Source organism: Anguilla anguilla, chromosome 12, assembly GCF_013347855.1.
Source record: "Anguilla anguilla isolate fAngAng1 chromosome 12, fAngAng1.pri, whole genome shotgun sequence".
Lineage (NCBI taxonomy): Eukaryota > Metazoa > Chordata > Actinopteri > Anguilliformes > Anguillidae > Anguilla > Anguilla anguilla.
Window position 1 is genome coordinate 37,552,438 of NC_049212.1, and position 17,141 is coordinate 37,569,578.

At 48.6% G+C, this 17,141-nt stretch overlaps 1 protein-coding gene across 1 annotated transcript in view; it reads left to right on the forward strand.

The window, feature by feature from the left end:
• LOC118209169 (roundabout homolog 2-like) overlaps positions 1-16,035 on the forward strand; it is a 22,254-nt gene extending 6,219 nt beyond the window's left edge. The window contains exons 2-7 of the mRNA XM_035384330.1: positions 398-618; positions 7,715-7,897; positions 8,888-9,061; positions 9,916-10,188; positions 11,745-11,948; positions 12,339-16,035. Coding sequence (XP_035240221.1) covers positions 398-618; positions 7,715-7,897; positions 8,888-9,061; positions 9,916-10,188; positions 11,745-11,948; positions 12,339-12,340 — 1,057 coding nt within the window. The 3' untranslated portion in view covers positions 12,341-16,035. The remainder of the gene's footprint in view (positions 1-397; positions 619-7,714; positions 7,898-8,887; positions 9,062-9,915; positions 10,189-11,744; positions 11,949-12,338) is intronic.
• Positions 16,036-17,141: the final 1,106 nt, after the last annotated feature.

Genomic DNA, 17,141 nt, shown 5'->3' on the forward strand with positions numbered 1-17,141 from the left:
GGGGGGGGTCATTGTTGCCGGCATCGCCGGGAGAAGCGCTGTGGAATTAGTGGAAACGTTCCAGTTTGTGCCTGCGGAAAAGGGGCGGAATTTTTTGCACGAAATTCTTCATTCGGCGTCGCGAGCTCTGTCTCCACACATGTCTCTTGGCTCTCTGCCTTTGTCCCGGTTTGTTTCTCATTGTTTGGTCGTTGAGGTGAATTCCCCCCCCCCCCATCACCGTCAAGTGCTATAATGGACAGTCTGCGATGGACAGACTATATAAACGCAGTCCATTATCATGGATTATTCATTATCGTTGCTGTTATTATCATTGCTCCCTCTGTTTTCCCTCTTACCTCTCCCTCTGTTTGTGCCTTCTGTTAATGCCCCCTCCCTTGCCCCCCCTCTGCTGCAGGCACATGCAGGGCGGGCCCCACCCTCCCCAGGCCCCCGCCCCGCCGGTGGGGTACGTCTCCAGCACGCTGGTGTCGGACCTGGAGACAGACATCCCGGACGAGGACGAGGAGGACGAGGAAGACGAGGAGGACGACGAAGGTTACGAGATCGCGCGGCCCCTCCGTGGCATGGAGCACACCCCGGGCTCCAGCATGGACAACCTGGACAGCTCCGTCACAGGTGAGCACCGACGCTTCCCCTCACTGGCTTACCTGACATGATTTACCTGTATTTAAACAAGACCGGGTCAAAACCTAGTGTACGGCTGGACCGGCCGACCAATGGTGTGACTTTGTGACTCGGCCAACCAATGGTGTAACTTCATAACTCGGCCGACCAATGGTGTAACTTCATCACTCACTCAGTCACTCACTCAGTGACTCAGTCGCAGACATTCGCGTTTGCAGGGCTGGCCCCGCTGTTGCGGTCCAGCCAAAAACTACGCCGCTTACATTTACCTGATATGCCTGTATTCTGCAAACTACACTGCTTACATTAGCTGAACATTCCTGTATACTGAGATGTACCCTGGTTAATTACACCTGATACAACAGTATAGTCAAACCTTTAGTGGAGTACTATTGCTGATTTTTTTCTGGCACTGTCATTACAGAGAGTCAAAATATTGGTTTTTACTTTTATTGAAGTTAAAGAGCATTTTATATTTGAATTCAGAATCAATGTCAAACCAGTCCGAAGGTCATAATTGTGGTACAGCCAGTATTCTGTTATGATGTGAAAATCCAAAGTATTTTTATATGATAGCACTGTTTGGGGGATTCTGTATTCAGCACTGAGAGTCACTGTTGTTCAGCCATTCTGGCTCTTGTGTATTCTTTGTTTTCCTTTTTACGGGTGGAGTATAGCTTCTTCACTGACGGTTTGTTTTACAAATGACCTGCTCTCGTATCTTAATGTCTAAAATATACATGCCCATATGTTTCTCACCTGAAGATGAATGTCACTGAATCATTTCATTTTTTGTTCCACGGCAGTTTGGAAAGTTGAGTTATTATAATACTCCTACCGAAAAGAGATAAGAAAGTTCATGCATTTTAAAAAGGGGCCCTGAGACAGACTGAAAGATGGAGGGAGGGAGGGAGGGAGGGAGAGAGAGAGAGAGAAGCTGTGATTTACCTCACACATAACACCCGCACCACCCACATCCCCTGAGAGGAGAACTGAAGCGTTTTTTTTTTCTTGTTGAATGTATTCAATTCCAAATCGGAGGCACTTTTTCACTTTTTCCGTTTTTTTTTTCTTCTATCCATTGAAACATAACATGTACAGCCATCAGTCAGGGATGTGTGGGAGCGTGTGACACCGAAGGAAGACGTGACATCTCCATTCCCCCTGCCTCAGTGTCAGTCTGCTTTATGAGAACACAGGCATGACCTGTTTCCAGAACGTACATATATATCCCTGCTGTCTTATATAACCCTCTCTCACTCTCCCCCTCACTCTTTTCTCCCCCTCTCTCTCTCTCTCCCTCCATCTCCGTTTCCTTTTTTTTGTTGACAGGAATAAATAGTCCTTCCTGCGGTATCTTCCCCCCCCCCCCCCCCACCAGTGTTGATTATCAGTTTGTGTCGCTCCGTGTAAGCAGCCATGTAAATCCGCTCTTCGGTGCTCCGGTGCTACGAGGCCAACACCGCCGCCGTCGCGTTCAGACGCGTTGCGAAACCTGACCCCGCCTACCGGCTCCGGTCATCTGCAGTGCATCTGTTGTTTTTTAAACAACCTTTAAAAACCTGCAGCGCGGTGGAGGAGAGGGGGGGTGGGGGTGGGGGTGAGGGTGAGGGTGAGGGGGGGGCGGTTTATGCCTGGCTGTCGGGCGGCGCTGTACGATGCAGGTTTTGTGCGGGATGATGGAGCAGTAGCCGCAGCGGTTCTGACGTTCTGGCTGCGCTGATGCATTCGGGGGAACGCGGAGCGGCGGCTGCGTCGTAATCTGCCGCATCTCTCCCGCGCTGTGTTACTCAGGAGACGCCACTATTTCCTCTTATCTCCCTGCAAGTCTCCCCCCCTCCCCCCCGCACGGCGTTTGACAACCCCTGCCCCCGGCTCCAGCTCCCGGGTTAGGGAGAAGGCAGTGGGAGGGTGGTGGGGGGGGACAAGCGGCAAGGGGGGGGAGGAAAAAAAAAATATGTGTGGATTTATAACGGCCACCATTTTGAATGCGCCTCAGGGGAAAACCCCCCTCTCATGGACATCCATCCAGATGACAGATCTGTTCTGCTTTTAATATCATGGAAATGAGCCAGTCTACACACAAAAAAAAAAAAAACATTTGGACAATCATGAGCTGGACTGTGGCCCCAGAAAAGAAGAGGAGCCATTATTTACTCTCGGTATTCCGTCCACCTGTAGTCACGGCAACGAGAAGCCTGGGTGCCCCATTGGCCTGTTTCCGCATGCTGTGGTGGTATGGAGCGCGTACGTTTAGAATGAAACGAATCTGAAGATCATACCAGTAAATCAGCGATCAGCAACTCACGGTCCTCGAGGGCCGAGACCTGCTGGTTTTCCACCCTCCCTTTGCCTGGGAGTCAGGTGTGAAGGCAGTCTGGCCAATCAGTAGCACTAATTACCCGAGAGAAAAGAAAACCAGGGCTGGATTTGGATTTGAGGGCCAGAGTTGATGATCACCTGCAGTAAATCATCCCACACAACCCAGATTACTGGAGAAGGCATACGAATGCGCTGATCTAGGTCCTGATGCATGGGTATTGTCGGTGCTGGCTAGCCTGCGCTCTAGGTCCTGATGCGTGGGTATTGTCGGTGCTGGCTAGCCTGCGCTCTAGGTCCTGATGCGTGGGTATTGTCGGTGCTGGCTAGCCTGCGCTCTAGGTCCTGATGCGTGGGTATTGTCGGTGCTGGCTAACCTGCGCTCTAGGTCCTGATGCGTGGGTATTGTCGGTGCTGGCTAACCTGCGCTCTAGGTCCTGATGCGTGGGTATTGTCGGTGCTGGCTAGCCTGCGCTCTAGGTCCTGCTGCGTGGGTATTGCCGGCGCTGGCTAGCGGGAACAGATGCGGTCCCTCGGTGCGCTGGGACCCTAACGGCCTGATTGAGTTCCGTTCCCCTGCTGCTGGCGGATGATTACGGGCCCGTAAACGGCGCGTAGGGGCAGCTGGGAGTGAGGTCACACCTCCTGGCGGAGACGCAGTGAGACGCGCGCTCGTCAGGGGGAATGATTTCGGCGCTTAACGACATGCAGATGAGAGACGCCCGTCAGGATAAATCAGTTTTAGCGTCGGGATGGGACGGTTTACGGCCCCCCCACCCCCACCCCTACCCCCCCCCCCCCCCCCCCCCCACCGCCATCCTTCCCTCCCCTCGGCCAATCAGGGCTCGGATCACGGTGGGGTGGGACCGCGAGCGGCGTTGTGTGGAGTGTGGCGAATTATCTGAGGTTGTGCAAAGTGGGCGATTCTCACGTGTACGCAAGCCAAATCGCTGAGTGATTTCAGTGAATAAAGATCAGTAGTGAAATATGTACTCAAATGAATAGCATGGATGAGTCCATGATTTCAAAGCGCATATTTATTTATTTATTTATTTATTTATAAAAAGGCAAGTAAATAAGTATGTTGGCTTATTGAACCGCCTTGGAAACACATCTCAGAGGTACAGAAGAACAGGGCTCCAGTTATCTAAAAATAAATCTAAATCTGTGCTCAGGACTGGAGAGGCCATCTTTGTGATCTCTAGTACTCTGGGGCCTCTGGGCAGTGTTTGGCAGTGTTCAGGACTTCATTATCCACAGCGCTGTTTGTGGGTGGATTGTTCCGTCAGCGTCTGTACAATTTCTTTCGCTGAAGAAAGACCACAAAGGAAGTTTTTTCCAGCAGTGATAAATGAGGGATGGAAAAAAGCCAGAAGTTGTTGCAGAGAGTTTTTCTGATTTTTTTTTTTTTTTTTCTTTAAGTCTGGGCTGTAAAAGTGGAGTGTACAAGGTTTTCTTTGGATCGCAGGTTTATTGAATTTTTCCATTAGCTGGCTAATAAATTAGCGCCAGGACCAGGAGAGGAGAGAGAGTTTAGGACCAGTCTGGCGAGCTGAAGGCATTCCTCAGGGCCTCACGCCTCTTTTTCCCCTAAAACCACAATTTTGTCATGTGTGTCTCCAGGGCTGGGGGGAGGGAGGTGGGGAGTGGGGGTAGTGCAGGAGTGTGCAGTGGGGAAGCACACACTGGGGATTTCCTGGTGTCTGTGCAGGTATGGACACAGTGTGTGAACATTGGCCAGAGCTGAAATGACGTATGTACGGGGTGTGTTTCTCTCCAGTAGGGTGTGTTATTTTATTTCTTGTTTTTTAACAACAGCCGGGAGTTTTTCCCACCTCTCCGCGTTGCCTGGCCTGCTGTGTGTCTGTGACGTTAACACCCTTCCCTCAGACTGAGTTTAGAGTCACCTTCAGCTCCCTGCTCACCAAAACCCTACTCCCTGCCAATCTGCCTCTCACTTTCAGACCTCCTGAGCTCCGTTCTTTCTCTCAGTGCTGTGACTGTCCTCCATCCCTCCGTCCCTCACAACATTGCCTCTGACATGTGCTCTCTCTCTCTCTCTCTATCCCTCTCTCTCTTTCTCTCTCTCTCTCTCTCTCTCCCCCCTCTCCCTCCCCCTGCATAAGTCTTCCTCTCTTACCCATTGACATTACCTCTGGACTTGTTTCTCAGGTGTTGTATAAGAGTGTGTGTGTGTGTGTGTGCACGTGCGCTTGTCCAGGCGTGCAGGCGAGCGTGTGTGTGTGTGTGTCTGTGTCTGTCTGTGTGTGTGCGTGCGCTCATGCATTTGTTTGTTTGGGGCTGTGGCAGAGTTATTATGGCCTGCCATTCTGGCACCATGAGTGCTGACTGCTGTTATTTTAAAAGACTTCATCTTTACTGGACAGAGTGGCATAGCTTTATTGGCAGCTTTAGAGGTTTTTCATTGTGGGAACTTTAAAATGAAATTCTGAAGACATACACATGTACACTCACACACCCACACACACACACATGCAAACGCACACACACACACGCAAACACACACACACACACACACACACACACACACGCAAGCGCACACTCTCTTGTTCTCTCTAAGGTATCCTTTACATAAAGGGTTAGATAGCGTGGGATTTACAATAATCCTTCAACGTTGCTGGGAAATCTGGATATTGATTATTTTATAAGCGGTACTTTTGCATTCTCTCTCTCTCTCTCTCTCCACTTAACTGCGAGCAGGAATGTTGGGCTTTGCCTGCCAGGAACCCCTTAGTTCTCTCGCTCTCTAATATCAACCAAATGTCAAAGCTTTAAACAAGAGCTTGGAGACGTGGCTTCAAGAGGAAATGTAGAAAATCCAGTCTGCCCACAGTGGCACATTACTTTATTAGTTTAACACAGACCCTTATCCAGGGTATTTTACAAAGCTTAAGTCTTTTTAAAATTATCCATTCATACCTCGTATTGCCTCGCAAGCGGTTCACTGCTAGCCCTAGCCCTGACATTCTGGTTACAGACCAGCCTCTGAAGCGATATGCTAGCTTCTCTCCACACTGGCTATGCACTGTGGGTATGGTTACCGTAGAAACGCAACAGAAACGCACGCTCACCTGCGACCCGATTACATCAAAGGGACGTGATATGCAGAGACGTGAAGTTGCTCCGCCCATTTCACTTACTCAGAGCCCGATAGGGCGGTTATTAACCGAAGGGAGGGGAGACGGCCTTGTATGTCAGTAGAACGCCCGTCGCTTCCGATAGCGTCAGCCATCTTACCTGGGGCCGTGGTGGAACTTGGCTCTGTACAGGTGTGTGCGTTCTTCCCCTCAGACTCTCTCTCTCTCCTCAAGGTGTGTCAGAAAGCGTCAAACTCAAAAGCCCTCCGTGCGAGATTCTCTCCTCTGTTAGTTCTGCCTCATTAGGAGAGATTTACAAAGGGGCAGGTCAGAAGTGTATGGCTTAATGAAGAAAAAAAACATGCACGCACCTGCCACGATGCCAAGCCCCCTGAAGCCTGGATAAGTCCTTGAGAAATTCATTACAGCTGTGTGCTCTTACCCCTTATTATGTGATTACAACGCGCATTAATCCTCAAAAAAAATAAAAAATACTTACAGAGACGTGTTTATGCAGGAGAAATTATCTGCGGACCTCTGCAACTGTTGTAATCCAATATTAATACCTCCTTAATACCTGCCGATAATTACCTCCACTTAACTGCAAACCGTGTGTGTGTGTGTGTGTGTGTACACAAGGAATCCACCATGCTTTAGTGTCTGGAGACACACAGCGTTCATTCTTTTGCCAAAAAGAAATGTCCTCAGAATTCACAGTCCCTGTAATATCTGCCTGGGCAGATACCCCTGGCTTGGCAGTTTAAATAAGTTTTTAGTTCTGCTGATACTGCACAGCTGTGCTGTATGTAGACTTGTCCTAAGACACTGGAGGTCTCTGTGGGAAGTCTCTGTAGAATTCATGACGCACTTGATGGTAATTTGGTTTATTTTTGAAATGTGTATAAATTATATCTTTTGTGTTTGGGAAACCAGCCAAAGGCCTAAGTAATGAAAAAGGAAATGGTTGCTGTGCTTTCATTTGGGATACTTAATAAATGTTTATGGGGGCTCATCAGTAATCCTTTAATGTAAAGGAGATTTGCAGCTGAATGAAGGTCATCATATTTGAGAACAAAGGCTTGTGTACAGAAAGCTGCAAGGCACCGGCTTGACTGACAGATCATTACTGCTTTACCCACACTGAACCCAGACCCTCAAGGTGAAAGGGCATGTTCACAGGCACATGCATGCACGCACACACACACACACACACACACGAATGCGCACACACACACACACGCACGCACACACACACTCATACACACACACACACACGAATGCACACACACACACACACACACGCACACACACACTCAGACACACACACACACGTACACACACACACGAATGCACACACACACACGTACACACACACACGCATGCAAACATACACACACACCCACATGCACACACTCACACGTGTACACACACATATACACACACATGCACACACACACGAATGCACACGCACGCACACACACACACACACACACACACACACACCCACACCCACACACACACACCTACACACACACACACACACCACACACTCACACACACACACACACGCACACCCCCACCCCCACACACACACACACACACACACACACCCCCCCCCCCCCCACAACACGCACCCACACTCTGCACACTGACGCTGTGGTGTCCCTCAGGCTCAATGGTGAATGGCTGGGGCTCGGCCTCAGAGGACGAGCGTAACTTCTCCAGCCGCCGGTCCAGCGGCGCCAGCTCCTCCGACGGCTCCATCTTCACCCACGTCGGCTTCGCCCAGGCGCTGGTGGCGGCCGCCGACAAGGCCGGCTACCGCTGCAATGGCACCAGCCTGACCAAACCAGGTTTGTGGGGACCAGCCCAGGAGAGAGCCGGAGAGAGCCGGAGGGGACCGGGGTCCGGGGTCCTGGGTCCTGGGTCCTGGGTCCTGGGTCCTGGGTCCTGGGTCCTGGGTCCTGGGTCCTGGGTCCGGGGTCCTGGGTCCGGGGTCCTGGGTCCGGGGTCTGGGTTCCGGGGTCCTGGGTCCGGGGTCCGGGGTCCGGGGTCCTGGGTCCTGGGTCCGGGGTCCGGGGTCCGGGGTCCGTCTGAACCTCTCAGGCAGCACTTCACTGGGGACCTTTGGGCTGTGGCTGCTGCCCCCTACTGGCCGTGCATGGCGCACGCGTGTGACTGCACCTGGAGGGGAGGGACCGTTTTTGTGGTCGTCCTGCGCTCTGTGACGGTTCCTCCCCGTTCTCTCTCTCTCTTTCTAACTCCCAGCTTTGGACTGACTTTGGCTTTGGGGGGAATGAGGGAAACGTCGGCTCTCTCCGTCCGTCTGTGTGAAATCTGGATGAACTCCGTCTGTGGGGAAGCCTCTTATCTTTGCTGGGATTCTAACCGTTTTTTTTATTTTTTATTATTCCTTTCTCGTTTCAGCTTGTGGGAGTCAAACACCTTTATCAGGCTCTGCTGCTTCTGGAGAAATCTGATTTTGTCTCACTTTGTCGTGCCTAATGAACTAACCGCTCCCTTCTTGCTTGGAAGTGCTGTGTGGTTAAAATGGCCACTGATTTTGGGCTTGTGGTTTAACCTCTCTCTCTCCCTCTCCTCGCACACGCATGAACCGTCTCTCTCTCTCTCTAAGTGCTCTCTCTCTCTCCCTCTCTCTCTCTCTCTCTCTCTCTGAATGCTCTCTCTGTCTTGCCCTCTGAGCACTGACTCTCTCTCTCTGACTTCTCTCTCTCTCTCTCTCTCCCTCTCTCTCTCTCTCCTCCCCGTTCTCAGTCAGATGTTAACAGACCCCTCTGCTCTCTCTCTCTCTCTCTCTTTCTCTCTTCCCCGCGTTCCTGAAGGAAAAGGCCACGCCCACCGGGCCGGACGTCCCAGCAGCCCCTTCTCCACCGACGGCAGCACGATGGGGACGCACAGCCTGGGACACCAGAGAGCGGCGCGCCCCACCCGAAAACACAGGGCGGGGCGTCTGGAGCAGGGAGCCACGCCACACCGCCGGGACGCCAGCGCAGATGGTAAAGGGGGGGGGGGACGGACGGGGGGGGGGCAGGGGGGTGGGAGAGCAGGGGGGCGGAGAGTGGCTCATCGTTACCCCAGCTATTGATAGATCCCACACGGCATGAGCCTGCGTTAAACGTTATGAAAGATGTGCCCAACCTAGAACAGTATGGTGTCTACAACTGTGCTGTGCTTGGGGATTATATTGTATGGGTGGTGATTTTATGGGTGCAAAGACTGTTCTATTCTCATGGATTATATTGTATGAGTGGTCATATTATAGGCCCAAAGACTGCTATTCTCATGGATTATATTGTATGAGTGGTCATATTATAGGCCCAAAGACTGCTATTCTCATGGATTATATTGTATGAGTGGTCATATTATAGGCCCATAAACTGCTATTCTCATGGATTATATTGTATGAGTGGTCATATTATAAACCCAAAGACTGCTATTCTCATGGATTATATTGTATGAGTGGTCATATTATAGGCCCAAAGACTGCTATTCTCATGGATTATATTGTATGAGTGGTCATATTATAGGCCCAAAAACTGCTATTCTCATGGATTATATTGTATGAGTGGTCATATTATAGGCCCAAAGACTGCTATTCTCATGGATTATATTGTATGAGTGGTCATATTATAAGCCCAAAGACTGCTATTCTCATGGATTATATTGTATGAGTGGTCATATTATAGGCCCAAAGACTGCTATTCCCATGGATTATATTGTATGGGTGGTGATTTTAGGGGCCCAGACTCTTAAGTGCTGTGGTTTATATTGTGTGGGTATAAATTGTGTGTGGTGTTAACCCCGCTACGCCTCTTGCTGACCGGCCTCGTCCTTCCTCCTTCCCCCTCAGACCTACCTCCGCCCCCCGACCCCCCGCCCTGCCAGGGGGGGCGCATGCCCGGGGTGCGGGGCGTGGGGGGCCTGGGGGGCCTGGGGGGCCTGGGCGGCGGCGCCCCTGGTGAGCGCAAGGCGTCCTCCCTGGAGCGGCAGCACGTGAGCGGGCTGGAGGAGATGAGGAGCTCGCTGGAGCGCCACCGCCAGGCCCAGGAGCGGCTGGGATCCTCGGAGCGCGGGGAGCGCGGGGACGAGGGTCGGCGGGGCCACAGGACCGGCCCCGGCTCGGGTAACGCTCCGCCCCCCTCCCCCCCCCCACCTTTAAGGCTCTCTCCCCCCCCACCCCACCCCACCCCACACCCCCTGTCATAACATCTGACTGCGCCCTTATCTCTCACGTCTTATCTGAGAGAATCTGATGCCCCGGCCGTTCGGCTCCGCCTGCTGTAAATAAACTCCTTCCTTTCGCTCGCAGTGACTTCCTGACTTCCTGCGTATCAGTATCTCCCTCCCCGGGCCCCGTCTGTAGCTTATAACTCACAGACCGTTAAAAAGAAATAAAAATATAAAATTGCAAGCCTCAGGGATACCGTAGCCCGGCGGAAGTGTTATCAGTGCTGGCTGAACGCTGGTGTTCAGTCACCTGCTGCCGCTGACTGGGGGCCGGGCTCAGGCTGGGGCATTTCACATTTTAGGAGAACATGTTCAAAAAATTTCAGAGCACAATAATGTATCACAATCAGTAGATGTGATTCTACATAATTTGTTTTAGTCGGCACACGTCAATTTTCAGGAGCAAACGCTCCTAGAACGGCAGCACTGTAGACCTCTGTTTTATGGTACAGTGTGCTTGTTTCCCACAATGCACCTCTCAGCCTTCCCAAAAAGAAAGAAAACTTGGCCAACATTCCCCCCCCCCCCCCTCCCCCAAAGTCTCCACCAGCAGAGGGACACAGGAGGCAGGAGCCCCACAGATGATCCCCTAATCGTCCCAGCTCCCCCCCCCCCCCCCCCCCCACCCACCCCAGACAGGCAGCGACCCCACAGTCCCCCCCCCCCCCATCTGTGACTGTCCAATCCCACCCCCCCCCCCCCCCCCCCCCCTCACCACAGGGGCAGGGAGGGGGGAGCCAGGGAGCACGATCACTCTTTAAGCCCCTCCTGTTTTTTTTTTATTACATTATTTATTTCTGCCAGATTGAGCCGTTAATATGAAAGCCATAGCCATCCAGCAGATCGCTTTCCAGTGCGTTTCGCAAAGCCAACCTGTGAATGCCGGAGGGTAAAAATAAAAAGGCCCACACACACAACCAGGAGCGCTGACCCTGGGTAATTAGCGGAACAGCGGCGGGCTGCTCTCGGGGTGCCCTCCAGCCGGGCGGGGTCGCGGGGGGCGGGGTCACGGTTTCGGCGACCCGTGGCTGGAGCGTCCTCGTCAGCCAGGAGCCGCGCTGGAGCTCCCCTTTGTTTTTTCGGCGTGCCCGCCTCCCCCCCCCCCCGCTCCCCCCTCAGGCTGGCAGCCTGTCCACAGCGCATCCCTGGGCGGCGCGTGTGGGCACTGGGCACGCTCTGTCTCTCGCGCTCTGGCTTGGCTTGTTGGCCCTGCCGCGCCGCAGATGTCGTTAGCAGAGGGCGTCTGCCAGCGCAGCGTTCTCTCCCCCCCCCCCCCCACGCCCCCCCCCCCCCCCCCCCCCCTCTCCGTTCCTCACATACCCCCTCCTCTCTCGCCTACCCGTGCGGTCTGCAGTGTGTCCTGTCCTGGGACGTCACCCTCATCCCCACTCTGCACCCGTTGCTGGTCGAGTGCCCCCTGACCTTTGACCTCGTGTCTGTGTCGGTCTACAGAGGAGGGCCTGTTGCCCTACAGCAAACCCTGCTTCCCCTCCCCCGGGGGCCACAGTTCCTCCGGCACCGCCTCCTCCAAGGGCTCCACGGGGCCCCGCAAGGGGGGCGAGGGGTCTCGAGGGCCCCACCAACGGACCATCGCAGACCACGCCGACGTGGGCTACCTGGGGACCAACGGGCAGGGGCAGTACTCCGGAGAGTTATGTACGTGCCCCAAAAATAACTTCACGTGCTGATGTGGTGTTACAAAAAAATATAATAAAATATTTTAAGGAATGTCACTTTTTTTTGTAGAATACTACTGCCACGTGCTATAACAATAGCATGAACCTGTGATTGCAATAACCAAACTGTTACTAGTAATCGGAACATCAATAGCAGCTATAGTAGTAGAAGTGGTATTAGTCCTCTTAGTAGTAGTAGTAGTAGTGGTTGCAGTATGACAAACAGTACTGTTAGTAGCAGTCATAGTCGCAGCAGTAGTAGCATTAGTAGTAGTAATCGTTGTTGTAGTGGTGGTAGCGTTTTTTATTGGTACTTGTGCTATCCAGCAGTGTCCTAACCTTGCTCGTTGTGCCTGTGTCTCTGCTGCAGAGTGACCTGGTCAGGAGATCAGAAGCATCATGCTCAGACTGGCCCCTCATGCAAGCTATTCCCTCACCCCGGTGTGGTGCCATGAACTCTTTTCCTCGTTTGTGTTCTGTTAGAAGGAAGAAGAAGAAGAAGAAAAAAAAAACAAAACAAGAAGATGACGATAAAAGAAATGAAACTGTAAATGTGATGTAAAAAAAAAACGAAAAACACGCAGTCACAGACACACATCCCACAATGTTGATTTGACGTTTTTTTGTCCTTGCGAGAAAGTCTCTCCCACCTGCCACCTTAACTATTTCTTGTCAGGAAACGTTAACCAAGTTAATTACTAAACGTAAAGTATCGATGAGGATGAAAGGGAAAGGAAGCTTACCCAGTTGCTGCCCCTTTGAATGGGGGTGAAAAGGGATTTTGTTCCTGTAAATAATTGGATTTGTCGTTGCATTGCTATGCAAGCCTAATCCCGTTTCTGCTTTTTCATATCTTGTCCTTTTCTCCTGGTCATTTGTACTATATGTGAATTGATCGGCTGTGGTGCCATAAAATAATTGTTTTAATATTCAGCATTTTGTTAATAATTATTATTATTATTAATTGATTAATTATTATGGTTAATTATTGTTTTTTTGCACTGCAATTCTTTGGTGATAAGCACAAATACATAGCTCCTGCTGACATGAAGTACCGGAAGGATATGTGAAAAGGAGTTTCTGTACTGTAAACTAGAAATAAAGAAATATATTCAGATGTATAGAGAGATATTAAAAGTGGAGGGGTTGCAAACAGAATACAGAGTAGAGACTGATGCCCGGCTTCAAGTGGGCCAAAGGACGTTCAGCTAGGCCTCACCTTTCTGCAGTAGACCATCGTACGAAGGGGGGGCCTTTAGTGTTTCTTTACGGCAGTAATGGGGTTCTCTTGAAGCTATGGCCGACTAGTGAGTCCGTTGCGGTGTGAGATTAGGCATAGGATGGGGGGGGGAGAAGTGAGATGTCTGCTGGTCCAGTGGCTGAAAGAGAGAAAGGAAGAGAGGAAGAGTGAAAGAGTGGAATGGGGACTCGCCTCTTTCTGAACTAGTTTCTGAAGGGTGAAGGCCTGTGTGCGTCTCTGGAGGCCTCGAACCTCCAGCCGACGCCGCCGTGAAAGATTTGGCTTCCACGGCTTGCCATTAGCACATGTCGCGGCCAGGGATGCAGAACGCCAAGCTCCTCGCCTTCATCGCCCAGCCCTCATCTTCATCACTCAGTCAAACGCCCGTCTTTTCCAAACTGTCGTCCCTTCTCGTGATCCGCCATTTTGTTTAGATTTTTTTTTTGTTTTCATTCCACGTGGTATTTTCGAAAAGCTTTTGGGTTTTCTTGTTTTTTGTTTTTTTTATTTTTACTTTTTTGCTAAGATTATTATGGACTGTGTATCCTGGTGTCTAAGAAAGTGCAAAGTGACCACAGCAATCGCTGCAGCTCAGACAGGTGCATCTTACCCAGTAAAAGACGGGGTTGGTTTTGGCAGGTTACTGTGACTCTGTCGGTCCTGTTTGTGATATGATTTGTTCTTCAGCACTTGTGTTTGCCTTTCAACACTAAGGGAGACCAACTGACAGTCTGACTAATGCTGTTTTTTTCACCATTTGGCACTTAATAGTATGAACACTTGCAGGCCTAAAGTGACAATAAAATATTTGTAATCCAGCATGGATGTTTCAGTTTTGATTTTTCATTCAAAGAACACCCCCCCCCCCCCCACAGCTTCTTAATGAAATGAACTGCGTAGCTGTAGATTTTAACTTAATTGTCTTTGGTGAGTGTTACTGTAATGTAATGTAACGTAATGGCATCGCATTTCACAAACAGCACAAAACAAACTCAAATAACTCTACCGAGAAATGACATTCATTTAAAGTAAGGCAGTCCTCATTTTCCCCCAACCTGATTCATTTGCCCGGTCTTTCCTGGTTCCCTGATCAGCAGAGGTATTGACACTGCCTACAGTCCCGTTACTGCTTGCTGTGGACTGTCCGAACAGCCATCGTTGCCACCTTGTGCATTTTAATATAAGGCAGTTTATCCAGCAGTCTTAGCAACATACACATTTCCTCAGTGTCGCCTGTGAAGACAGAAGTATTCATTTTTTCTGTGTTATTCATTCTGCAGGTGTTGTCTGTACCTGCTTTGGTAGCTCATTTTCACCTCATTTACATGTTGAGCATCGGTGTCAGGTGTGTGAAAGGCCCTCGTGTTTAGTCTTGCGCTCTCAAACTTGGGGCATCTTGGAGTTACGTCCCCCTACAAGTCCTTAAATAGGTTTAGCGTTTTGTCTTTTAACTAGGGGTTCATACATGAATAGATAAGATGGGTTAAAATATCTTCCGGTTAAACTCTGGTTTAATAACAATTCTAATTACTGTTAGTAGTAACCCCAGAAACTCCTAGGAACTGCAGCTGAAGCAGCAGCTGAATTTCTCTCACTCACGTGATGTGATCCCTCCCTTAGAACCTATGAGCCAATAGCGACGCAGGACAGACCACGATCAGGGCCACAACAGGAAGAGGAAGTGAGATTTGATTGGGTCGGGTCGGGATGTACAAGAGCTGTGTTCCAATAGCAGTCTGCTCCTCCGTTCACTGTCAGACAGCAACTGTGTCTTCTGGCATCTCCTTTGGTATTTCAATCACAGATGTTCTCCATCTGTTTATTTAGTCTTTGTTGCTGTTTGTTTTATTTTATTTTATTTTATTTTATTTTTTTAAATCACAGTGTTTTTTTGTAGCTACGTTTTGGTCCGGTGTTTTTAAAATTATTTTGTATAAGTAAGGACACGAAAACTTAAAAAAAAAAAAAAAAAAAAAAAATTAAAGGCTGCTTTAAAAAAAAAGAAGAAAAAAAAAAGAAATTAAAAAAGGTTTCAAACATTCTTGTTCAGGATATTACTGGTTTAATGACTGTTGCTGTTCTCCTCTTTTATACTGATGATGATGCAGATGGGAGGGGTGGAGTTCCGAGCTTCTGTCAGACTTCCTGTTCTACCGTTCTGTTCGCGTCACTGTCATTTCTTATTGTTGACCTAGTGGCCAGTCTTCTGGAAATGAGGTGCATAAGGTATCTCAGGTTATTTTACATTCTGTTTGTGTTGGAAGGCGTGTACATACATGTATATATCCATATACATTTCCACAACAAACATGGTGGCTTTTATTGCTGTATGACCCCCTGCCCCGCCCCTTGTACGTCCATTTTGTTTTTTTTAAAAAGTCTTTTTTTTAAACCTATGGTTTGGATGTACCCGTTCACATGCCAGTTTCTATCTAAAGAGACGCTATGTCAGGAACAGAGCATACCAAAACTAACATCAACATTTCAAGTCATGTATTTTTAGTGTCTTTTTTAATACTCATGATTTTCCTTAAAAAAAATCACAGTGTTGTTGTTTTGTATTTATTAAAAATAATAATAAAAAATAAAAGGTATATTGTGATATATGCATAAAGATTTGTGGAATATAAACTTTTTTTTTTTTTTTTTTTACTCTAATTGTCGTAAAACTTAGCTATCAGAGATGAGAAGCTATGCCATAAGGATTTATTGAATCTTAAGATTCATACTTCAGGTGAAATACTGAATTGTCCAGTCTCAGTTGTACCAAAACTTTGAGGAAGTGTCACTTTGTGTCCTGCATGTTTGCCACTCGACTTCCTCTAGTTTTTAAAAAAAAAGACAAGAAAAAAATACCTTTGTAAACACAAAAGACGATAAAAAATAATCAATATTTGCCTGATAAGACAAAAAAGTGTTTTGCTTGGAAGGACGGAAGTTCAACTGGCTTTCTCTCTCTCCGTTTGTTTTTCCCCTTTTCTCAATATTGTCGGATCTTTGTAGCCTTTCTGTGTGTTGCCTTTTTTTGCTAAAAAAAAATATTTAAAAAGACAAAAAGAGCAAGTTGTTGGGTGACGTCTGTCTGTACAGTTCAGTGAGGTGAAGTCACCTCACCCATGTGGTCATTCTTTACATTCTTTTTCTTTTTCTGTAAACAAGCCTCTGTACACACTTGCATGTCCTTGTCTGAGAAAAAGAAAAAAATACATAGGAAGAAATAAAACTTTTACAAAAATCTTGTTCTCATGTTCTGTAAAATAAATAAAAAATCTGTTTTTTTCTTTTCTTTCCTTGTACCTGGATCACTAGCAACAAATAAAATATTTTTGAAAAACTGAAATATGCTGTTGGTGTTTTTAATTTAATTTAATTTAATTTAATTTTATGCCAAGTATTTGTAGCACAGGTTCAGAAGAGAGGGTCCAGCCAGAAGAGATTCCCGCAGACCTGTGTTATTTGCACTGTGCCATTGGAGAGCTGTGGGGGTGACTGCTTTTTGTTGTCACTTTAAAATCAGCGACCAATTCAGCCCACAAGAAACCAGCTGAGGTGAGTTAACTTCGCAATCAGCTGCTTTAATTGATCAATTAAGTGCTGAGCAACAATGAAACAACCTCCGCACCCTGCAGCTACTCCAGAGCCAAAAGTAAATAGTACTGGTGTAGACCTTTGTTCCAGTACAAGGAGTAGAACTATAATTTATAACTAAAAACTTAAATAAATTTATGGCCAAAAATGTGGGCAAACTGAAGATTAAGTGGGATCCCAGTCTGTTTCCTTTGGAGGATATGTGTTTGTGAATCTATAGAAATGTGTATTATGTCGTTGTCTACAAGAACATGTTCAATCGGCATGATAAAATATTATTTTATGGCTATTTTGCATGCACAGGTTGCTTGTGAAACATGAATCGGAACCAGAGACCTAGAATGA